Here is a 25,747-nt window from a genome sequence, read left to right on the forward strand (position 1 = left end):
CTCAGAGGAGAAGTTGGGAAATGCAGATAAAATGAGAGGGGGAAAAGTCATGAACATTTTAGGAAGGAGAAGTTAATTCCTACCTAATTCATGAACTTGTTATTTTGAGTTTCTTATGAAAGGTCTGGTCATTCTGAGTAATTGTTAAGGAGTAATCAATACTTTGATCAACCTTCGTATTGATCAAGAATACAAGAAGATAGGAGAATGTTATGATGAGCTTTTTGTCCTCAAGCCTCATGGATTCCCCATGCTGTGTTACTATAGGAGCTTCTAATCTTCCACAACGTTCACCTGAGCCATGATTTAAAAAATTTCTGTTCTGGTCAGTGTGTTTTGTAGCCCAGATCAGGGGAGTCTGTCTTTTGTGAATATCTGTGATTTGCAGTGGAAAAACTATGAGATAGAGCTCTCAGATCCTTTCAGGATCTGCAAGGTCTAGCAGGGTCTTTGCCAAAGTACATTAACAAATGTTATGTTATTAATAACTCAGCTTCTGAATTTTTGCTTGTGAAATTGCTTGTAGGCCAGACCAGAACATTTGGCCAACCTCTGCTGTCAGGCATGCTGGTGCAGACCAATAGCCCAGAAGTCTTTAATTCCTAAATAGTACATTGCTGTAATAATAACCTGTGGTGTGGCTCTAAATTGCTTTCCTGCATTATACCTCTCCACTGCTGATTATAGATTCTTTGAAATTGCAGTAATACTTGTTATAATCTGGTTATAATCTGCTCATATTTCTTTCACACTTGCATGCTTTGCAGCCATGCTTTGTCCATGCAAACTGGATAAACCTCAGTAAAAATGTACTGAGTCTGAGGAGACATGAAAGCAATAGTCTCTGTTTTCTTTTAAAAACATGGCAGCAAGCATATTGCTCTCTGGGCTCTAAGTGGATTTACATATTTAACAGCAGAAGTGCCCGTCTAATAGTCATCACATGGTAGGTAGCACTGCTACAGACCAGCATGCCCCTAAATATATTTTGTAGTGCATTTCTCATATACCTAAACTGCTACATTTATGTGTGCAGTTTTTATCTATTTGTTATTTTGGTAAATGTAGATTGCCCAGGACCCTCCGATGTGTAATTATTTGTTTGAATGAGCACAGCAACTTCACTAGCAGACATTTGTTCTGTAGACATGCTAGAAGAATTATAATTGATGCCTTTTTTATCACTGAATGAAAAAAAGATAAAACTGCTGCTATAAACTGGAAGTTGAAATAAATTATGTAAATACATAATTCGCATAATGACTGTCCCTTTATAAATGTTCATATTAAGTAACCATATCATTTGGGATAATTCCTCCTTGAGGAATGCTGTGAAAGAACAGCTCATTCATTATCTTGACTTGGTGAGTTGCTCTAAAACAGCTCCTCTGATGAGAAAATTGATTTAGCATTTCTTTAAACAATTGAAAATAGTGCTTGAATTCTATATTTTCCTGTCCAGAAAGTTTCAGTAACTGTCTGCATTATATGGCTTTGACTAGTTAAGCTGGAACTCCCCCCAAAACACCCACATCTACCTCTTCTCTACATGCATATACACATGCAGAACCTTGCTTTAAAACCCCACTTGGTCTATTAATCACACTGAGAGAGTAATCACTCAGCTGCTGTAATGTAGCTCCCTTGATTCATTGATGCCAGTAATTAAAAGTTTTGGAGTCATACTTGGAAGTTTGGAAACCACGCATTTATCTACAGGCAGCATACTGCATTTGCTTACTGCCCTTGTAACAGCATCTCTGAGAGCAGGCAACATGTCATTTTCCAAAACTTTTGTCAGGAAAGTTCTCAAAATAAAAAAATATGGACTACTGAATTAAGTCTACAACTTGTAGATGTTAGGGAGAAAGTTACGGAAGACAATACAGTAAGGGGAAAAGCACGTAAGTACTGTTGTTAGTGGCAAAGATTATGGAGATATAAGGTTATGTGGGTAGGTGAAAGAGAGACAGATTTCTGAAACAACAGGTGGTGGAAAAGACCATCTTCACCTCCAAAAAGAGGGGTTCATGGTGCACTTACAATTGACCCCAAAGAAAATTCTCTCTGGAAGGAAATTAGCAAGTTGTCTTCCAAAAGTAGCATTAGCAGTGAGGGGGAAAAGGGATTTCTTGCAGATCAAAAGTAAAGACTGAATAGAAGGGTAGCAGGAGGGCATCTTTCAGAAGGGTCTGTTAGTTTGGATAAGCTTCTGCCAAGTGCTGTATATATGGTTTCTTACCTACACTGAATTTCCAAACCTTTTGAGGTTGTCCACTCTGTCTCATCTGTCATTTTTTTAAAAATTAGAATTCAGCCTTTCCTTGTGATCAGCATAGTTGCTATATTTAGATTCAAATCTCACTAGCAGAATACTTTAATTCATTCAATGCACAGCACCAGCCTCTGATTTTTGTCTTTGAGATTCAAAAAAGGCACCTTAACAACATTCTCTCTGCTCCCAAGGATTTTGATGGGGACAGTTTTGAAATTCAAACCAAATTGTTGTGTTTGTCAAGACCAGGGTGAGTTTGTGCAATTAGAACTTGGTTCACTGTGTTTTTGACAAGTTCTCCCAGGAGGTTTCTAAACACTGAAAACCTTTTAGAATGAAGTTCATGTTTTCTGCATGTGCTTGGCAAAGGCAGATATATTGCTCTGGTATAAAAAGCTGAAATTGCATTTTTCTTCTCTCACACTCAGGAAGTGAGCTGTTGCATTGGGGTCAGAGAGGAGGCTGTAGAGAAGAGTTATCTTCCCTAATTTTTATTCACATTGGAGGCTATATTTTTGGGTTTATGATTTTGTTCATTCTTTAAGGCATGTTATTTATGTATGCATAACATACAGAGAGTACTGGCAGCATTTCCCCAAGGGGTAAGAAAATGAATGGACTTCTGGAGAGGGGAGGGCAGATGGGAAGGGGAGAGCTTAAGTAAATAATTTCTGCAACTATTAAGTGACATACAGTCTCTGTAATAAGAGGTTATTTCATGTCACTGAACTGCAGTGAATGACTAATGTAATGCTGTGGTCTGTATGGAAGAAGATACAGTATAATAATCCAAGCAGCACACTAGTTTTATGTAGCCTCTTATTATTACTGAAAATAATAAAACTAGTAGACCTGTATTTACGTAGGGACACTATTGTTTTCTTATTTTTCTCAAAGTCCCTTTAGTGAAATGATGTACAATACAATGAAATAAGGGTATCTTATGACAGAGATTTTATAGTGGTTCTTAGAAACAGGATTTTCCTATAATTTTACTCCTGTGTGTGGATGAAGATGAGTATGTTTGGTGTCTGATTCAGTAAATTGTTTTGTAATTAAAGAATGTCTTTTCAACATTGGGAAACTTTTTAATATAATAGAATAATGCAGTTAGAATTTAATACACTTATAAAAACACATTGTACATCACTTTGAGGCCTTGATCCAGTGCTGAGTTGTGTACTCACCAGAAATCATCTGAGATGGGACTGCTACTCGTGTGAGAGCCTCTCATTTTATCCTTCACAGTCTCTTGTGTTAAACTGGGGGGACACCTTTGCGTTCATATCCTTTTCCTTATCTAGGTGGTTGGTGAAGACCCAGTTGCTGTTCAGCATCTCAGTCTCTGAGGGGACACTGTAAGGCAGAAATCCCTCTGGGCACCACAAGCTGCTGAGGACTCGGAGCCGGCAGTTTTAGTTCTGTGGTCAAACACAGTTTCCTGGGTCCACTGTTACTGAATTTGGCAGTCTGTATCTCATGCGCCAGACTGAGTCTGTATTTCACACCAGCACAGTTAAGAAGGCTCTGTCCTTTTGTTTTCATGGATTTGTACTTTCCAGGAACTTTTCCAGTCCATTTCTATCAGAAGAGTGGGCCATTCCATTCAAATTCTGTTGAAATAGGTAATGGTTTGCACTAAATTTTAATTTCAGGGGGCAAAGGGAGATGCTCCCATTTGATGAGGATGCACCTCACCAAAGCAACTTGGTGAGCGTTCTGCTGTTTAGCTCCCTGACCTGGTGAGGGAGTCAAGAGAAACTGTCTCATATGATTATTAAAATTATATGATTCACAGAAAAAAGTAGGTAGATCATGACAAACACAGAAAAGGTATTCAGAGGTCATTGGACTAACCATCGTTGCCAGTTAGGGCTTAGGTATTCTGAAGAACCTCAGTGTGTGAAAGGACATCTGCTTTGTAGCATGTACTGACAAGCTGTGAGTGGCTCATCAGGCTTCTGGAGTGGGACTCAGCTGAAACACCCCGAGTGTAATTCAGCTTGAAGCTCAGGACCTCTAAATGTAGGTGGCTACAAGGGAGCTAGCTGAATGCTAGTTCCCATCCTGGTGAATGGCACTCTAATCCACACAAGAAATGTTAGAGACTGATTTGGCAGCATGTATAATGCAGATAAGAATGGACAAAATAAACGCCCATATAACGTAAATCCATTTTCACTTGTATTCGAGATTGTTGATGACAGTTTGAAAACATGCTCCAGAGATACTGATATGCAAATGAAGCTGATTTTATTTTTACACGCATGCCTCCTAAGCTTTATGTGTTTCCTTGTATCCTCTTTTGCTACCCAGATGTGTTTACATAATGGCTATGCAAACATGATGTATGCGTTTTCTACTGCCACCCCAACTGATACCAAACAAGCCGCTGTTACTTCTGGAACAGATGTGCCTAATGGCCACACCACAGCTTTTGAAGATAAAACTAGGGGTGGAGGGGGAGCATGGAGGAGGAGTTCAGGAACGAGATATGTTGCCTTCAGGAAATGAAGGCAACTCATTCCGAAGTACAGTATGCTGCCACTGCTAATCCTATTAGCAGACTAAAACTCAGGACACAGAAAATTATTTTAACTTCAACTCAAAAACAAGAAAGGGAGCTAGGAAGACCAAATATATTCCATGTTACTGTTGTCCCTGAAACAAAAACTTAAGAGCAGGTAGCCATGTTTTGCAAAGTCAGCCTTTCTTCTTTCAACATTTGCACACAGTTTCCTTTTTCTTCCCTTATATTTTAAAACTGGTATATTAATTAGCGCAAATTATGAGGAGGAAAATAATTTTGGAAAAGAGTTATTACTGTTTTTTTTTAAAGGAAAGGGAATTTGCACTGAGTTGTTTACAAACTCCACATTTAAATTTATGAGACACATTTCTCCCTGCATTCCATATGCATCTGGTGTTTTTACTTTTTGTCATCTTCTTAAGCTCTATTAATTTTCTCAGTATCAGTCAAATGCAGCATATAATCCTGTTTTTTTCAATAGAAAATTAATATTACTGTGTCACTACCTTAATCACAGCAAGTTGAATCCTGCACAAGCACATGTGTAATTTACAGTTACAGCTAAACCAAAACAAGTTGGATGAAAGTTTCAAACTGAGACCATTGGTCCAAACCTGCCACTTCAGATCATGCTTAATACCAAAGGGCAAGTTTATAGTTTTGTTTGTAACCGGCCCCAGATTTTCTCAGAACAGGTGATGGTAAAACTCTTCAGAGCATGTATGATCTGAAGGAATTTTCTACAGAACAGAACAGCTCCTCAGTCGTCCATTTCTAACATTGAGGCAGCTGATTTACTTTCCATCTACAGTGAGCAACATATAGTAATACCCTTGCTCCAGATACTCTTCATTTCTATAACACCATTTTTATTATGTTGCAAAGCTCATAGCGAGAAAAATATTTGCTCGGGTATTTTACTGCCAATCTATCTTCTTGGGTTTAGGCAACACTAAAAAACACTGTTCAGATTTGAATATCAGGCAACAAGGAAATTCATGTATGTGGGTATTTGGAAAGAGAAAGGGACAATATACTTTTTAACGCAGCTGAAATTAGCTGGAGACAGTTGCCTTAATGCAAAATGACTTCAGAACTCTAAGCAGAGCTTACTGTTCTCAAATAGATACAAATGGCATTAGCAGTCTTTACAAATCCTGAAATGCTCCAGATTTCGTATTACTGTTCAGCTGCGATGTGGGTATATTTCCATAATGCAGTGATATATGTATTAGTGTGCACGTATACATATTGTTCAAGATGATTACACAGCAATGCATTTAAAATTCATTTTTATTTTCTACATCATAGTCAGATATTTGGTCTTCTAGGGTACCAGAAAGATTGACTGCTCTGTCATAAGTGATTTCCCTTGACAGCAAGCTGTAGTCTCAGTAAATCTGTAAATATAAGTATTGCATATTATTAATCAATGTTCGTTTCTCCTATTCACCACAGAAATGGTTTTCATAAAGCATGTCACTGAGGTAGTTAGAAAAACCATTACAATTGACTTGCTGGTGGTTTAGGGAAGTTTCATGTGGGGAGCAAGACACAGTTGCTTTGCAGGAGCTGATTTCTTACAGGTACACAATATTGTAACATTACCACTTTATTTAGCAGCTTATCAGACTTAAGAATTAACTGGAAAAGGTCACACTGGTGTCTCTCATCCAGATGAATTACCTGATAGCTATTTAGCTCAACCAAGGGCAGACATGAGGGAGCCAGTAAAACAAGAGTAAAAGCTTACAAAAATTGGAGAAACTCGGAGGCAAAATAGAAGAACATTTACTTTTGAGCAGCTCTTTTTATTCAGCATTTTCAGCAGTTGTGAATAGCTAATCAACGGTCGAGAGTGAGTTACAGAGAAGAGGAACCTCACAGTGTCACTGAGATGTGTGAGACCTCACATTTGCCTGATGGAAAAACTGGTGGACTTGCTCCTAGGACATCCTGGGTGTGCACAGAGGCTGTGCTTAGCTAAAACTTAAAAGGTAGCTGTAAGGAAGAACAGTCCTTGCCCTCCACGGGAAATGGTGATTACTGTTGTTCCTGGTCACTACACATCTCAAGATGTGAGACCTTCTAGTGTCTGTCCTTGCTTGTGCACTGGCTTGTTTTCAAACACAATTTGTTCCTAATGTAACAGAAAGAATGGATAGCCATTAATTCTTCACACTGCCAGCAATATTTGTCCTGTCAAGGAACTAGCAATGGTCACTAAGGACTGGGGCAGTATTGTGCTAGATGACGCTCAAAGACAACCAAAATACAGCTCCCATCCTAGAGCATTCCATTGCTAAAGAAAAGCTAAGAGGTATGGCTCGTTAGGCAGGCAGGTATAAGCAATAGTGACTTCATTGGTCAGGATGACAGGTAATCCAGGATCCCTAATGCATGATATCCTCATGTTTTCTCATAGCAAAGAAGAATTATAAAGGAGAATGAGAAAGGAGAAATCTCTGCAGCTGATAGGGAACTGCACAGGGGAAAGTTTCTTTAAATAGAGAAAAGATTCATAGCCTGAATTTATAGGCTGATTGAAGGAGCATCTGTCATATAGGCAGTCTGTATCTAGGGTAGTGAGAGATATGAAGGGATTTGAATATGAAAGGAAATGACCTGTCTTTTATTTGATCAAAGAAAAGAGTGACATGGTCAAAGAAACAGACTAGGAGAATGGTCTTTGCAGCAGCATTTCTGTATCGGTGGAGAAAACTGCACTTGTGAAGGCCAGAGGGAAAGATGCCAATGTAACTGAACAGCAGATGATGAGAGCCTTGATAAAAATTTTAGCTGTGGGGTTTGATAGGAATTGTCATAGATGTGATATGTTATACAGAAGAGATCTGCAGTATCAAGGCACTACCAGGTTGTGAGAAGTGAATAGATGATAGCCAAGCTGTAGTCACAGGGAAGAGAGAGGGAGTGCTGTCTATCACGAATCGGGCATCTGCCAGTGACTATAGGCACGGATATGGGTCTTTCCATGAAATGCAAGCATTTCTTATTTTAGGTGGTCTGAAATTTTGAGATTACTTTGAGCTTGCTGTGGAAAAGGTAAATACCAATTCAGACATTTCAGTAACAAGGGTCACTGTTTTGAGGACATGTGCCCACACAGCTTTGTGTAGGCTCAAAATGCATTAATGTGTAAATTCAAAGTGCAGAGACCCAGGGCTTGTTTGGGACCTGGGTGGCCTGGGAATTGTTGCCTTTAAATAAGCAGAAATGGATAATAGACTAAAGGATTCTGTAATGATTTTTTAATGGAAGGGGTCATTCAAGACCAAGCACACACATAAAAAGAGGCCATATTGCTGCTTTAATTCTCAAGGATGGACTTGCTGCTGTCTTATTATCATTTTATCATATAAGGTAGAAAATGAGCAAGACTTGCAGTAGTGGTTCTAGAGAAAGGCCAGGAGCTTGAAGAAGCTAAGCAAAGACTGAGGAGAAGAAGAGCACAAAGATGATGGAGAACGACAGCAAGGTTGTGGGTGTGTCCATGCCTTATATTGCCATATAGTGCAGGGATGGCCTTTCTGTACCCGTGTCTGGTCCTGGAAGCTGTCTTCAGTCTTCTGTCTCAGCAGCTTGGAGCTCAACTGAAGCAGTTACTCCACTGTTAACAGTGGATTTTTCATATTTTGAATTCTTTAAATCAAGAATAAGAGACAAAAGGTGTAGCTGTGTCTGCAATTAGGGACTTTGTGCCACAGTTCATGATGGGGCTTTGTGATTGTTACTGCCAATAACAATCCAAGCAGGTGAAGCCAAAACAGATAAGCAGATCAAATAAAACTTTCTGGACTTGAAAACTATGTATAGATTAGCACTGATAGTACCAACATGAGGCAGGCGGTCTTTCAAAGATTAATGTGTCGTCTTTCACTGTGGAAGCTAAGTAGCCCCACTGAAGCCAAACAAGTATACAGTTGGCCTCGGCCAACTGTATGAGATTCAACACGGCCAAGTGCCGGATCCTGCACTTGGGTCACAACAACCCCATACAACGCCACAGGCTTGGGGAGGAGTGGCTGGAGAGCTGCCTGGCAGAAAAGGAGCTGGGGGTGTTGGTTGACAGCCACCTGAACATGAGCCAGCAGTGTGCCCAGGTCGCCAAGAGGGCCAATGGCATCCTGGCTTATATCAGGAATAGTGTGGCCAGCAGGACCAGGGAGGTGATAGTGCCCCTGTACTCAGCACTGGTGAGGCCGCACCTCAAACACTGTGTTCAGTTTTTGGGCCCCTCACTCCAAGAAGGACATCGAGGTGCTGGAGCGTGTCCAAAGAAGGGCAACGAAGTTGGTGAAGGGTCTAGAGCACAAGTCTTATGAGGAGTGGCTGAAGGAGCTGGGGTTGTTTAGTCTGGAGAAGAGGAGGCTGAGGGGAGACCTGATTGCTCTCTACAACTACCTGAAAGGAGGTTGTAGCGAGGTGGGGGTCGGTCTCTTCTCCCTAGTAACAAGCGATAGGACAAGAGGAAACGGCCTCAAGCTGCGCCAGGAGAAGTTTAGGTTGGATATTAGAAAAAACTTCTTCACCGAAAGGGTGGTCAGGCATTGGAACAGGCTGCCCAGGGAAGTGGTTGAGTCTCCATCCCTGGAGGTATTTATCCCTGGAGGTATTTAAAAGACGGGTAGACATGGTGCTTGAGGACATGGTTTAGTGGTGTACTTGGCAGTGCTAGGTTACAGTTGGATTCGATGATCTTAAGGATCTTTTCCAACCTTAACGATTCTATGATTCTATGATATTTTTCGTTTAGTGAGGGCTAAAAACTGCAATGTCTGTCAAACTTTCTTCCTATTTAAATAAGGTATTGGCAAAGAACAGAAGGCCAGAAACTGAGTGGTAGATTTGATCTCACAGGCATGAAAGTGAGTTCTAGTCATGGCTGCTGACTTCCCTTCTTATGTATGTTTGAATGAAATATTAAAATGATGTTTGTACTTCAGCAGCTCACAGCTGCAGAGATCTCAGCTGCACAGATCACTGCAAGTTGCAGCACTGCAATGAAGTTAGAGATAACCACAGAGGAGTTGGGCCTTTGTCTCTGAATTCCAGCTGTTCATTTCTTACTTCAAACACTTGCAAAAACGTATAGCCATTGCCTCTCATTAAATTTCCTCTAGCTGTCTGCCTGTCTGCCATGTTCTGAGAGTTGAAACAAAGCTATCTAAGAGATGCAAAGATACCTGAAAAGGCACAGTCTTCTACCTCATAAGTTAAAAGGATTTTAATAAATTAAATAAAAATTGCTATAGGCAGTTTCTGGAACAAGCGCACGTATACGCATTCATATATATGCATTTTCTCAGTTCCTTCTGTCTGTTTTTGGTTATTTATTATTCCGAGGGGTTTGAAGTACAAATGTGTTCCTAGCATTAAATATAGCATATATCATCACTACTTAAAGCAGAAATATTCAGTGTGCATTTGTCCTCTTTCATGATTATATCTGAACAGTGTTTATATTAGTTTTAGTGTTATTGCATATTTACTGTGTACCAAACACCCTATGAGCTACATTCAGACAGGAGGAGAGATGAAAGCATGGCACATTTGTTTACCATTAATCGTTACTGGGTTTTAGCCCCAATCCCACGTTCTCTGTGGCCGTTTTCCCTGGGTGGAAAGGGGCTGGTGGCTGAGGGACGTGGGGTTGTACATGCATGAAGCGTGGGGTGCGGTCTGCTGAGGGCTAGCGTCACCCTCCCAGACAGCTTATGATCCTTGCTTAGTCCTGCTGGCACCTGGTCCTGGTCCTCTGGGGTTGGGAGACATGGCCCAGAGCCTGCAACGCGAAACACCAAGCAGCAAGGAGCAATCCTGCAGTCAGCCAGGGGTTGCCAACGTGCCCCTGGGCTGCCTTGCTGGCAGCTGGCCGGGAGCCCCAGGGCAGCTGCGGGTCCTGGCTCAGGGTCAGGACAGGGCTTCCCCAGGCAACGCCTTCTCTTTTCCTCAGGTGATGGCAGAGAAGGGCCAGATCATATCATGAAGTGTGGCTTTGATGCTCAGTTACCATTACTAAAAATATCTTTACTTAAAGAGATACCAAATCAGTGCTGCCAGCTCCACTGTAGGGTCTTAAACCAATACCTGGCATTGCAGCAGAGAGCATGTGCATTTGTTTGGCGTGGGGAACTAGAAGCAAAGGGAAGAAAATCAAAATGCCATGATCTCCTCTTTTGCAGCATCCAGTTTTGTCTGTGCTTCTGGGTTTAATGAGGTGGCTGATGGAAATCAGAGGTGCTCCCTTTGCCCATTGCAACACTAGGATGAACCCCTCAGTGATCTTAAATTAATCCTCTGGCTGCCCTTTCCTCATGACTAGAGTGAAATGAGGCAATAACCTCATTCAATTTCCACATCCCACAAAACTTGCTGGTGAGGTTAGAGACCTCTGTGCAGCTGGTTTAAGCCTGCTGGTTCTGGGTTGGTTTCTTCTTCATAAACTGCACAGAAGTATGCTGCAGACCCCACAGGTTGGAAACCGCTGAAGTAGATGAATATTAGAAATTTGATGCTGATGGATTTAAAGAAGGACCAATATGTTCATGCAGTATGAGAGATACAAATATGAGCTAACAGTATGGTTGTATAGCTTTATTTTTCAAACTCTGCAAGTGGAGATACATTCTAAATATTGTATTTGGGGCCCAGTTCCTAATGAGATCCCAGATATGGTAGAGTGCAGGCACCTCAGCAATAAAGACTAAGGCTGATCAAGTGAACTTTGCATAATTATGAGCTGAGAACTTAAAGAACATAGCATATGTCACTCATGTCCCAGAGATGAGCACAGACTGATATCAGAGGCCACGGAGAGAAAATACTGTACATGAAAGCATGATGCAGACCTGAGCTTTGTTCCAGAGAGGGAAGCGGTTAGATTTATGGGCTTGTACATTTGCACCGTTAATGTACCTATTAACAAATAAGGTAGATTATTCCTACTAGGCACCTTGAATTTCTTGGAAAAATGGTTTTCTGGATATTGCTGAAATTAAGTTGCCTTTTGCTTGTCAGTAAGGAATAAAATGGTAAGAGAGTCAAAAGATTTTGGATAACACTTACGTAGAATCTAGATAGCAAAATGTCCACTTTGTTGGGTTTGGATCTGACAACCTGCTATTGGCATTAGCCCGAGAAGTTAATAGTCATCTGCTCCCCCGAAAGCTATTTAATCACCTAAATTGAAGCTTCATTTTCCTAAGTACTGTGGCTGTAGTGACTTTCATGGAAGTCAATGGTTTTAACTCATTATTTTAGTTTCCTTTTTTTAATATTGCTTTCAAATAATTTTTTTTTGTGTTTTGTTCTATTTTGTTGTTGGTTTTTTTAATTTTATTTCTGTATTTCCGGTGGGACTGTTCTTAAATAACAGATTTTATAATCATACTGATAAAGGTGTTACATTTGAAACATTATTTATGGGCAAAGAAGAAACACGTTATAGATAACGCCAAGAATTTATCATTAGTATCATTTAAATTTTAACAGTGTAATCCAAGAATCATTATTAGTTGAGATGTAATTATTACAGAAAATAATGCTTCTGTGCAGAAAAAAGTTTCAATAATAATAATAATAATAATAATAATAATGTCAAAATTGTTATACACACACTTCTTGGCTTCTACCTCTTTTCCTGGTGTTTTGTCCACCCTCCCTCTGCTCCTGCGGGTCCTGAAATGGGCAGTTTCAGTCTGGTGGGGGTCGGTGGGGGCATTACGGCATGTCGTTGGCATCTGGAGTCCTTTACCAGGAAGGATATGACGTTCATTGGGATGGTTTCTTTTTCCTCACTCTGGGATATACTTGCGGGCATTTTTATGTTTGCTAACACACTTTTAGACGTTGCTGTTTGTTCACTGATCTGAAGCTCCACGTTACAGCCAGGTTTACTAGACACAGTGCCTTTCACATATGTGAGATACTTCTTTGTTCTCCTTGTTACCCCTAAAAGCAGTTTTGTCCAGCCCCGGATCTGCATTTTTTAGCTGAGCACTAGTGAGTTGTTTATAGCTGCGAGGTCTCCAGTGCCAGCCTGTGCCCATCTCTCTAGCAACAGCAATACCATATTACGGCACTACAGGGTAACAGAGGTCATGATACAATTCAGGCATGCTTCATAAAGTATATATGTAGATGTACATAAGTACATCTTATGTACATATATACACATAAAGTATATATGTAGAAAATGTGAAATAATGTACACATGAAAGGTAGCCACAGTTTGGAGTGTCAAATATGTATTTTTCTAATGGGCTGTCCACTCAGCTGTCTGTTATAATGTAAACAGTAGCACACTCTTGGGGTTGGATCTCTCTGCTTCGCTTTTGTTTTATGAAATATTTTCCAGTCTCGGTAGTTGTTTGTTGAGACAAATAATACAGTAAATTGCAGATCTGCCAGAGCTGGCATTCTAGTTACTCATTATCAGGTAGTATTCATACAGGTCGAAAAAAATGCTGAACTTTTTTATAAAACTCAGATGCAAAGACACAGTCCAATACAAAATTCTGTACGGTGGAATTTTATCTGTAAATCAGCAAAAGGCAGAGTAGGAGCATTGGGGCAAGGTAAGAGCAGGAGGCCAGATTTATAGTCCCATGTTTACTTATTTCTAATGCAGAGTCCACAGCTCTTCATTTGTTTATCTTCCGGAATATGTAATGTATTTCTTCCTATTTATTCCCGGGTGACAGTATGTATGACTTAACATGAGACACCAGTCCAGAGATGTATATTAGATACTGTGAACTGACAGTGTAGACCCATAAAATTTTTATCTTTGGGCACTTTTTGAATGTCTACTGCCGGCAAGGGGATGGTCGCAGATGCAGTGTAAGGGATTGTGGAGGTGGGCAGTTATTACCATACCTTGTGACCAGGAGTGCATGCGTTGCATTAGTGATAAGGCAAATGGAGAGCATCCTTATGTCTCTTATCATCTTCTGCATCTGTAAGTTGGTACTTTCTGTATCACTGTGAACATTGAGAACCAGGTACAGAGGGTCAGGTTTTCTCCTTGCTTGTACTCCTGTTTTAATCCATTTAACTCAGCATCACGAAGAGCTAGCACAAATCAGCTGCTGTTAGTGTTTGGGCCATGATATCCCCTGCTGATAAAACTCTTCCATTTCCCTTCCACTGTAGAAAATGTTGGAGAGCTTAGCAATTCTTGGAAGTTAAGTTATATATAGTGATCTATCTTTCAGAGATGATTCTTGGTTTTGAATATTTTTTTTTTTTTATTACCCTGGTAGGAAACTTTCCAGCCTTACAAAACTGAAAAGAAAAAATGGATTTGGTTCTCCTGGGGAGACGGCTATGCTGGAATGGTTTCCATGTGAAGGACGCACAAGTCACTCACAGAGCTCCTCACATTTCAGATTCCTTTATCTTACTTTTAGGAATTCACGTGCTTGTTGCACTAACTTGTGTGATACAAATCCAGGGGTATGCATGGGAACAGGGCCAGTATGTTTTTAACAACAGATCACTAAGTCTGCAGCACACAGAATAACCACTCTGGCACTAATCGTACTGATTGTAGCACTATTGCTAGACTTTCAGTTTTGGCTCTAACGAGCCATGCTATTATACCCATTTTCAAGGGATTGGTGGTGGGTGCAGATAACCAAGTGAAAAATTCCTTTAAATGCAGTTCCTCCTCAGCTGGGTTACCACATGCTAGCAAAACATGCATAACGATAGGTGAGAGCTTCCACATTTCCAGCATTAACTTGTCAGCTGAAATAAAGCGGAGAAAACTGCTCACATTGATTCAGGGAGATTATGCTGAAAAGCCTACACTTGCAGGGAGTGTTTATTTAGAAGGCCAAAACCAGAAAACACCCTGTAAGTTGAACAAGTAGAATACAGACATATGAAATGTTTGAAAGGGTCAGGCCTTCTCTGCCAATTTCTTACCTGTAAACTGTTTGCCAAATTAGTAACAGAAGTTGTAACTAGTATTGCAAGATTGCTATGTAGGTGTTCATATGCTTAGACTATTTTGTGCTATCAGCTGGTACAGTAGGTTCAATATTGTCATTCTGAGGTGAACTTTTAAACACATAATTACATGGGGCTGAAGTAAAAATCATGTTGTAATATCTAATATAAACAAGGTATTTTATTTCAAGTGGCTCAGTCAAACTTAAAGTAAGATAATCCAATAATGGGAAGCTTAAAAATAGAACCTTTCCGTTTTATTAATTTAAGCCATTTTAAAGGGCAAAAATATCCCGTGAAAGCTTATATTTAGGCTCTTACTTTTCTTTTTTTAACAGGACTGGGAGTTTCCACATTTTATGGGTGATGTTGAAGTGAATCTTCCAGGCTTACCATCTGCACACATGCAGTTCAAAGTACCTTATTTCCAAAAGATCTTCAAAGAGGAATATCACATTCATATAACAGGTATGTAATCTTACAGATTGTGACACAGTCACACAGTGAACTGCTTCTGTGTAATAAAGGTATCCTAACATGTTCTTAACCACATACTTTTTGTGTGTGTGTATCCCAGATTACTATTTTTCTATCTGTTTATCTGTTCATATCCATATCATCCATCTATAAACATCTCAGGGAAATGAGGAACCTGTATCTTACAAATCAGGCAGGCCTGCTGTTTTTCATGGATTTCAGCAACTTCTTGTGACACTAAGTAATACCTAGTGTAGCTTCAGAGATCTTTTATCTAGAATTACTCTCCAGGGGAATTAGCGGATTATTTCATTTTCAAATCTCTTATGCTTTCAGATGCCTTTGCTATGATTTATGCTAATATCTCTTCATAACTCTGGTCATTCTCATCTGGCAAAGGCCACTCATAACCATACTTTCATCAGTCATCTAACCAGAAGCAGACAGTTAAATAACCTCAAATAAAATAGAATTGTAGTTATTCAAAGGGATGGTACATACAGATAAAAAGTACCTGATCCTTGCATACTGTGAGACAGTATTTTAATAACAGTAGGGAATGAAAAAGAGAAGAAGGTTAAATAGCAATAAATATTTGGATTTTACCTGCAAGCTATGCAGACTGACCATAGTCCGTCTCTCTGCATTGGGAAAAGCTGGGTAATAATGGATAGCAAAAGAATGCAGGTGTGAATTGACAGGGGTCTTTAGCTGCTAATATAAACAATAACAGCACATGATACCATACAGGAATAAGATAGATGAGGGCATCCAATGACACAGCATACGAAACCCCTGCAGACCAGGGACAAAAGGAGCATTCAGAGATGATATAAAGATAAGGCCAAGAGCTAGCAGGTGAGTCACAAGCTCACCAGGCAGCAAAAGTCAAGGGAAGAAAATGTGATGAGGAGGAACGAAGGATGAACCCAGGACAGGCTGAATGAGGCCTCAGAAAAGGCATTTTCAGCAGAGAGGGTAGAAATCTGAGTGATCAGATTAGAAACGAGAAAAGAAGAGAAAAAGAGCAAAAGTTACCTGCTCACTATTGAATGAGGGAAGGCAAATGGGCCAGTAGGAAATACAGCTGGAGGAATGGAAGGTTTTTCAAAACTGGATGTAAGTGCCCTGCTAGAATACTGAGAGAGAACAGCCAGCCAGCAAGAAGAAAGAAGGGCTGGGGCACGTCTGAGTGAGACTGTTTGAGCCACTAGTGGTTTATGGAACAAGATGAAGTAAATGACCTCACGGTCAGCGACTAGAAGATGTAGGGTGAGAGAAGATGGGATGTGAACATAATAAACACATTTTTATCTCCCAAGTGACCAAAAAGGGAAAGAAGAGGAAAAAAAAGAGTATAAGCATGACATATTTGCTGTGAATTATAGGCATGGTATTCAGGTATAGTAAAAAAGACTTTTTTTCTACTTCTCAAGACTAGAGCATGAATTTGGAGGGGCTCAGTCCCACAAGGCTCCCAGATGCCTTGCAGTTATTCCATTGTATAAGGAGAAGTAGTGGAATGGGTGCACAGAGGAGCACAAACAATGACTGAGGCATGGTAGGGTGGGCTGCGCCATCAGATACAGAAACTCAGGGTGTAATTGATGTAGATTAAAAACAATGGGTGATAGAAGAGGGACTGAAGAGCAAAGAACAGTTCTGCATTGTAGAAGAGACAGGGATATTGATGATAATCAGGGAAGAGCAAAGAATAAGCAACAGCAAATAACATAAATTAGGCATGAGAAATACAACTGCTAGCAGTGCTGCTGTTTGAAAACAGGCCAACCGAGAGAAACCAATATTTATGCATTGAAGAGTCTTCTGCAAAGAGGACTGGAGGCCTTTCTGATTTTCTGGCGAGAAGGCGCTCTTTTAATGAGGATGAGCTAATGAATAGGGGCTGAGGAATATTTTTCCCTGCTCAGCATTAACAAGATCCATTTATTAGATTCACTAGACAAATCAATCCATTTGACTGCATGTCACGTACTCTGTCTACTGAGTGCCTGTTTTATCTCGGTGCTACACCACCCTTTAGGAGATCTAATAAACAGCCATAACACATGGCACAAGAACCTCCCTTTGGGTAAGTTTTGCTTGAACCATCTGTTCTTGCCATCAGTTCTTGTCTCAGGTTAGGGTATCATCTTGGATCATTTTCAAGCTCAAGTTATTGTGTGGATGCGTAGATACTTGTAATTTTCTACTCAAATCAAGGAGCTAATAAAAGAAAGAAAGAACTGGTTCAATATATATATAACAAGATGAGTGTAATCCAATCTAAAATGAGGGTAGGGAGTGAAGCACATGAATGCAACTGCAGCACGTGACATGGGGGTAGGACACTGATAATGTCAGGAAGCCTGCTGTATTTAAGTCCTGTTTAATATATGGGATCCAGCATGTTAAATTTAACCATAGGACATCTTTTTAGTAACAAGCAGGAAAAGAAGACTAAGGCCTGAATATTGTTTATTTTAGTACTTTCTATAGGGATAAAGTCAGGCTGTAAATATATAACCTGCACCCTGATTTGTAGAAACTGGAAACCCTTTTCTCCCAAATAGCAAGGTGAAAGAAAGCATGGCTGAAATAACATTTACCATCTTTTTTCCTGGTAAATTTTATTCTTCGTAAGTTCGTTTATAGTCTGTTTTGGTCACTGTTGATTGATATAAAGCAGAACAGCCCTAGGACTCCCCTGAGCAGCCCTATTTGGTGCTACGTTGCTCTAATGAGCACCAGTCCCACAAAGAAGCAGCTCTAAGTAAAGGGGGATTCAGAGGAGTAAAGGACTTTAAACCACCCTTCTGTTGGTGTGTGCTTAATGGCTTCGTGCAAGTTCTGTACAGATGAAGGATTTCAGTTGCATGCTCTGTGTTGCCAACTCTCCTGATTTTATCATGTCTTAAGACAGTTGCTTTTCTTTTTTTCTCCTGAATTCAGTGACTACATGAGAATTTCAGCTTTCATAAAACATAGCTCATGATTGCAGAGAAAAAAAATGAAATGTTGCTTTTGCATAACTCCACGTCTAAAAAAGCAGATAAATAAAACAGTACTAAGTATATTATTTTTAACCCATCTTGTTACTATAAAATAATAACATGCTTTCTTAGGCCTGACTTGTGATTTCTGAATATTGTAAGTTGGCAGTAATATTAAATTAACATCTGCAGCCTGTAGCTGATATGCTTCAGTGTAATTTTAAATTTACTATCAAAAGCATATCTTATTTTTACTGGTAACTGAGTACCTCATTTTGCTCAAATTTCTTTGCATCTAGGAACTCCTAGCAAGCATCTACTCAGTGTTAAACATTTTTATCCTGTTTTGATAGCTGCTTTTATCTATGAACATCAAAAATAACTTGAATTCCTGCATCTGCTTAACTCATCTGGATTTCCCTTGACAGATGGTTCGTTGCAAAGTGTGTGTTTTCCTTCTTGGTCTGCTGTTTATGAAAATACATAGTCTATCCTAGTTTCTGTAATACCCAGGGAAATATGTAAAACTTAAAAGTAAATTTTGTTACTTCAGATTCTTTCTTGATACCTGTATCAAGACAGATGGGAGATTTTTCTGGCTGTTTATAAACGTGTTTCTGAGTGCTGATCTAGCCAGAGTGCCCTTCCACCCAAAGGAGAAATCATCACCTTCGTGGCTGGCGAGCGCCTAGCACGGCTGGCTCGTGGAGTTATACCAAAAGTGCATTTAGATTCAGGCCAAGCATTGCCTACGCAGGGAAGCCTGAGGGAGCCTGTGGGCAAAAATAGAAAGGTTAGAGGTAAAACCAAAGCTGTCCATGCACACAGATGTGAAAAAACCTCAGAGGATTTGTGGCTTAGTTCAGCTGTGAGTCATCTGTATGCATGTATCTAGCTAATAACACTAACATGACAGAAGATATGAAGAATGTTTCAAAGATACCTGAATGTTTTACAGAGGTGTCTGAATGTTTTTAGACACAAATTGCAATTGAGATAAGAGTCTAAAGTCAACATTTCCTACACTAGCCTCTGGCTGCGGTTGCACAGCAGGAGGCCGCTTGAGTCTAGCCTTAATAAGTGGAATTTTCACATTTCCTCTTGACCTCAGGAGGGATGCTGAGGACTGGCTTCTACACAAGATCTCTTTTTTAGGACATGACTGTTCTGTGACAGAGTGGACATACAAAAATAAAAATGCTCCAGAATCAGCAGCCAGTTTGGAATATTTGGACATGCGGGATCTGCCTCAATTGCCCAGTATATCAGTTGCATGTGGAATTGTGGACTGGTTGCTGAACCTCTTATAGACCTTCTCAGCCTTTTTAAAAATGAACATTGCCCAAACATCTTGTGCAACTGATGCCTTTCTGGAAAAAGGAAGTAGAAAAATCCATACCTCTTTCCCCATGAGAAGGCCCCTGGCATTCACATGCAGTGCACAGTTGTTCAGCTTCAGCAGGGAGGGAAAAGTGTTTCTAAGCAGAGTCCTGTATAGGCTGGTGTTCAGAGCATGGTCCTACAATGCAGGTCCAAACTGCCATAAGTGGAGATTGTTCTAGGGTCAAGGTTTCCCTTCTAGTGAGTGCCCTAGCCATGAGGATACAATCCTCCTCAACAGCCATGCTTTCTCAGAAAACAGGGATCGAGTTTTCATCCCCAAATAGCAGTTGCAGGCTAAAATGCTTAGAAAAAGGTTTCATATTTTGCATTGTAGCCTTACAAGGACACCCAGTGCATGGTCTTGGCTAGCTACATACCTCCAGTTTTTCTTTTTGGGGATCTTTATTGCACCAGATGTCAATATTTCATCACATTTCCAAATACACCAAAGCAGATTCCTGACTCTGCAAATGTCATGTGTAGCACGTAAGGATGTCAGCGCTGTCAAAGCCAGTTATCAGCCAGGTCTTTTTTTAGGTAGTGCATGGCCGAATGACACAGCCTATTTTACCACCTGATTTTCTTCATTGTAACTTCATTGAAGAGTCTGGGTATAATTCTTTGCAGTTTGCTGAAATGATCGCCTAGCCTTCCAGTCTTGAGAGCTGATCTTACTACATCCTTCCATTTCAAATTGTGTCTGTGAAAAATCCACCTGCTCCAAGAAGTGCTAAATGGTGCCCAGTGTAGGTCAGTATTCTTGGCCACACAGACCTATCTGGAGTAGAAACAACCCTAGAGCAATAGTGGTAGTGATCCTACAGAAACTGGTTAAGAGACAAATTAAATTACTTCATAGTGTGGGACTCCATTTTCCCTTACCACTTTTCACCTGTAACAAAATTTGAAGCACTGTAAAAGAAATAATATATGCATTAAGAAAATGAATATCTATAGCTTCATAATACATTTATTCTGACTCTTTGCAAAACTATAAGCTTGAGCTTGTTTATGCGTAAGGTGAGAGGTCAAGAGTGACTTCTAATTTACCAAGCTTATTTCCTATATAAGCTTGACATATGACTTAAAGTTTGCTATAAAAAATATTATGCTAAAATTAAGTTCCAATGAGTGATCATTTCAAATACATAGATTATACATGTGTATAATGTTAAAAGTTGGTCAGTATAAGTTGTCTCAAAAAGTACTTGTCATGGGGAATTATCATCAAATAGATGTTTGTGAGTGGAGGCTGTCAGGCCTCTTGATTCAGTCCGCTTCAATAATTTTTTCACTGATCTAGAAGGATTGCTTGGTAAACTGGGCTTATTTGACTATCATACCTGCTAGTACAGCTGAAAAGTACATGTCTTGGAAGAAGGATAGACAACACAGAAAGAAAGACACTCTTCTTCTAGACTCTCTTTCATCTAGAAAGAGGCAAATACTTTCTGTAAGTAACCAAGACAGCGCTAACTCCCAGTCATTTTGTGTCTAAGGAGATTAACGCAGCCCTTGGCTACAGGGAATACTGAGTAAGAGAAGGAAGATGTTATTGTGTTCATAAAGGGTTGTAGTGAGACTGTTACTCATATACAGTGTTTGGTTCTGATGACAACAGTTTTTAAAAGAAAAGGAAAAATCATAGAGCTTAATGAGCATGCCAGTGATGCAGAGGATCGAAAAATTGTCTAGAAATGAGAAATTTAAGAGTTTTGAGGAGACCTACTGTAGAACAGAGGAAGGTCTCAGGCAACTAGCTGCCACTAAGACATACAGGTTATGATTCATCTTGGTTAACTGGGGTGTCTGCATCTAAGGTGTTTGTCTAAGCACCCCTTGTAGTTCACACTGACCCAACGATCCCAACAGCAGAGCTTAGGGCTGTGCTCCTGCCTGCCTAACTCTGTCTAGGAGCTGAGTGAGGGAGTTTCAAGTTCACACTTTTTATGAAACAGGAATAATTGAAATGTGTATCATCTCTCTTAGATCAGGTGAGCACTCAAATTCTTAACATTAGAGGGGTGGAGCCTTTTTTAAACAGATCCATCTTAGAAGAGATTCACAATTATGAAACCACAGTGTAGGACAGATACTACATGAAGCCTGAGATCAAGCACCTGGCTACCTCTATTCAGCATTTTTAGTGTTTTCTGCTAGCTTCTTAGTCAACTTCTTCACCAGCAGCAGGCTGCCATCTCAAGTCTTACTCCTTAGGTGGCTTGCTCTACACGAGTCACATTTAGGACAATGTGGTCACACAAGTGATTGCTGTGAAATCCACTGGTGCCATCATACCTGAAGAGGATGTAGGTCGTAGCTCAGCATTGCAATGTCTAAGTCTCCTTTGTCAGTCATACCTGAAACCTACAATCAAGAAAACCATAACAGTGTATTTTGGCCTTTATAAAGGCCATTTCAATAATGTCCCCATTTCATTATGCTTCGTATTTTGATCTTTCAGTTGTCTGTTTTCTCCCTACACGTCTACACTCTTGCCATGTCTAGCTGAAAGGAAAGAGCAATACTGGTCCTACATGAGTTTTTCCCCTTCCTACCATCCCTAGGGTCTAGCAGATCTCTCTGGACAGTCACCTGTCTTGGCTCTCCAGAAACACAAAGTACCACAGATAATATTTTGATGAAGCCAATAACAAAAGAAGTGGAAGGGTTTTTTTGGATGGGCTTATGATGCATTTTCCTGGGAAAAGAATATGGCTTAAGGAATTAGCTTTGGGGCAATGCAGCAAGGGCTTGCTTTAATGTTGAAACACAGAGTAATATTTGATGACAAATTATTGTTTCAAAAAGTGTCCAAGTGAACAACCATAACAGAGAAAGGAAGTTTAGAATGCGGTAAATCATGTTTCCTTTAAAACTGGCCATAGATAAACAGATAATGGTTCTAATATTTGTTTCATTGTCATTTGCGTTTAGCCTGTTTCCCTAAGGAAATGAGAATTATGTGATCATGCTCTCTGTGTGGGTTGGTCTCACTCTCTCTCTCTCCAGCACTCAGCATCAAATGACTTTTGAACCCACGGCCAGTTTCAAAAACATTTTTCAGAGGGTAGGAATCTGAAAAATAGTGACATTATCACTGTGTCATAAGAAATGGTGGTTAGGTAAAAGAGAATCATCTAAGTTAGTGCCCAGCTGAGGAAAAAGCAGGGAGAAGTCAGCCATTACATTCTGTTTGACAGCAGCGAATTGATCAGTGAATATGTGCGTCCCAGCCAGCCCATCAACACACACTATGCAACATATATTCTGTCTCTGTCTGCTGAAAGGTCATACGTGATGGGTAAGCTAGGGTTATTCTGATGGAGAAGCACACAAAATACAGCACAAAAATCCACAGGAAACAGCATCAAACTAGATTGTATTGTTTGTTATTGCATTTCATATTTTAGCATCATTTTCTGTATCTTGGTGTTGATTTAAGAAACTTAAATATTGTAAAATGTGGTGGTAATCTTCTAAAACCATAATTTTCTTTAACAGGTCAATTATAATATTGATGAAAACCCAGAAAAAAAGATAGAGGAGTTATTCAGGAATTATGTGAACTGGATTGGCTGCAAGGTCTTTTCAGTGCAGTTTGATTTCTGAATAGTGACAGTAACAGAAGAGAATGAACATTCTTGTTCATTTTCAGTCTAAGTATAATATGGGCTGAAGAGGACTATTAAACACAATTGCTGAAATACAAGAACTTACCCTCCTTACCCTCCTGGAGCATTCTGGTAATACAATTTGAATATGCAGACTTTCAGGAACTGGAATCCGTTTATTCTTTACAAGCCAATGGCATAAGTCATTTGATAGTTACTCCGATACGTTCATTTTCTTTTTCACTTGAAACATACTTCAATATGATTCCAGCATAGACCAATATCATTCATCACCAGCAGGAACATTCTTCCATGAATGTCCTTTCACATAATGCTGACATGTAGGTTTGCTGGGTTCTGGGGTGGTGCCAGTCATCACTGCACAGGTAAGATCTTATCATATGTCCAGCTAGAATATGCTTTGATGATGAAAATAGTATAATTTGGTTTGTGTATTCATAGAATAATTTAGGTTAGAAGGGACACCTGGAGTTCCTCTGTTCCAGCACGCTACTCAAAGCAGGGCCAATTTTGCAATTGCATAAAATTATCTTTAATGTCTTTTGGATGCTTGGAGGAAGCATGCAAAAGAGCAATTTTAAATAATAAAAGGAGAAAGGTTTCCTCTTCCAGTATTGCAGGAGCTTAGTGTTAGACTATGAGTCACCCCTTGGAGGAGTTTCTCACTGCACGGACTATAGGAAAAGCCAAGCTGACTGGCCTCCCAAGACTACAATCAGCCCTTGCTGTTTCTCAAGGGTGTAATATCTCTAAATCACAGTTTATCCAATTGCCCCCACCTGAATATGTCTGTGCGCCATGGTTGGTGTCTCAAACAATGTATGTATATACTCTTAAAATTTACATTATTACCAACTCCAAGAACTTCAGTCACTTCAGTCGTTCCTGGCATATAAACAGTTCTACCAAATATGGTCTTTTCATGGAAAATTTTTTTAAGCCCTGGAATTAATACTTTTTTAGTTTTATTGATCCATACCACATCACCTAGTGATCTAATCAACCTACAAACTGCAATGTGAATTCAATTGATATACTGCTGTGCTTGTATTACAAAATTGTTTTATTATGTGCCCAGACCTAATTGTGAAATACTACTGATATTCAGCATAAATCTGACAATGGTGGGAATTTTATTAATTAATAAAAAAGGATTTTTTTCTCTGAGTAGCTTTTACATATGAATGCATTTGTACTGCTTCTAAAACGGATATATCAGATGACAGAACTTTCTTTTTTCAAACAGGCAAATGGTTTAACTATGGAATTATCTTCCTTGTTTTAATCTTGGATCTGAATATGTGGAAGAACCAAATATTTTACAAACCTCATGAATATGGTCAATATATCGGTCCCGGACAGAAGATCTACACAGTGAAGGACTCAGAAAGCTTGAAAGACCTTAATAGAACTAAGTTATCTTGGGAGTGGAGATCCAATAACACCAACCCATTGACCAACCGGACCTATGCCGAAGGAGACATGTTCTTGCACAGCAGATTCACAGGCTCTAGCCTTGATGTGAAATGCCTGGCTTTTATTCCAAGTTTGCTGGCTTTTGCTTTGTTTGGTTTCTTCATCTGGTTCTTTGGGCGATTTCAGAAAACTGACCAAGGCATGGAGAATTTAGACAAATCGTATACAAGAATGAAACGAAAGTCACCGTCAGATATGGGAATGACACGAGAAAATACACAGGTGTTAGTAGAAGAACCATTAAGTTTTCAAGAACCACATCTTGTATCCATAAAATCAGACTTAAGTGAAATAGTTTTTAATTCTTCTCTCCTAACTTCTGAAAACTTGAATGCACAACTGAATGAACAAGATAGCCCTTTACAGCCAGTACCAGAGTCCTCTGTCCCTAAGAGTAACCCTGTGACATAGAGGCAAATACCCAGGAAGATCAGTTTAAATAAGCAGTTACTATAAGATTTCCGTTTTAGCTTTTGTAAGTTAAGATTTACATAGTGTTTAGAATAAGAAACTCAACCTATACCAAAAGGTGCTCAGCATGCTTTTTCTAGGAATTTTCTTTTTTATTTGTATTATAGTACGTGCCTACTGTATATCTAACATTCCTTTATAGATTGCTTCCCAAAATTGCACAAGCTATTTATTAATACATTACCTTAACTGTATAATAGTGTATTAGATGATTACTTGCAGGTATAAAACTCTACCGTGGTGGTGCCTTGAGACATTAAACTGTTTTTTAACTCAACACCAGATGTATAGCACAGTTCTTCTAATCTATTTTGCAAAGCTTTTTGTATATGGTTATTTCAAGTATCATTTGATGTCTTGACAGAGGAGATGATAAATGTAGTTATTCCTAAAGAAGGGCTTCTGTTAGGACATCACAACTTGACTTTGTTATTTACTCATCTGTGAAGCCAGTGACTTTGATGCCCAGACTGCAGAGAAGCATGTTGATTACCTTTTCATTTTTGCTGGCTAGCTGCCAAACACAAATACA

The 25,747-nt window shown here is 39.6% G+C and overlaps 1 protein-coding gene across 2 annotated transcripts in view; it reads left to right on the top strand.

The window, feature by feature from the left end:
* The window catches only part of TMEM117 (transmembrane protein 117), a 221,629-nt gene extending 196,137 nt beyond the window's left edge, over positions 1-25,492 (top strand). For both annotated transcript variants that reach the window (XM_087764857.1, XM_087764858.1), the window contains exons 7-8: positions 15,119-15,248; positions 24,515-25,492. In XM_087764857.1, the coding sequence (XP_087620983.1) occupies positions 15,119-15,248; positions 24,515-25,155 (771 nt within the window). In that variant the 3' untranslated portion in view covers positions 25,156-25,492. The remainder of the gene's footprint in view (positions 1-15,118; positions 15,249-24,514) is intronic.
* The last annotated feature ends 255 nt before the right edge of the window (positions 25,493-25,747 follow it).

The sequence above is a fragment of the Nipponia nippon genome, unplaced genomic scaffold (assembly GCF_047370975.1).
Source record: "Nipponia nippon isolate SJK-2023a ecotype South Korea unplaced genomic scaffold, ASM4737097v1 scaffold_3, whole genome shotgun sequence".
NCBI classification, from domain to species: Eukaryota; Metazoa; Chordata; class Aves; order Pelecaniformes; family Threskiornithidae; genus Nipponia; species Nipponia nippon.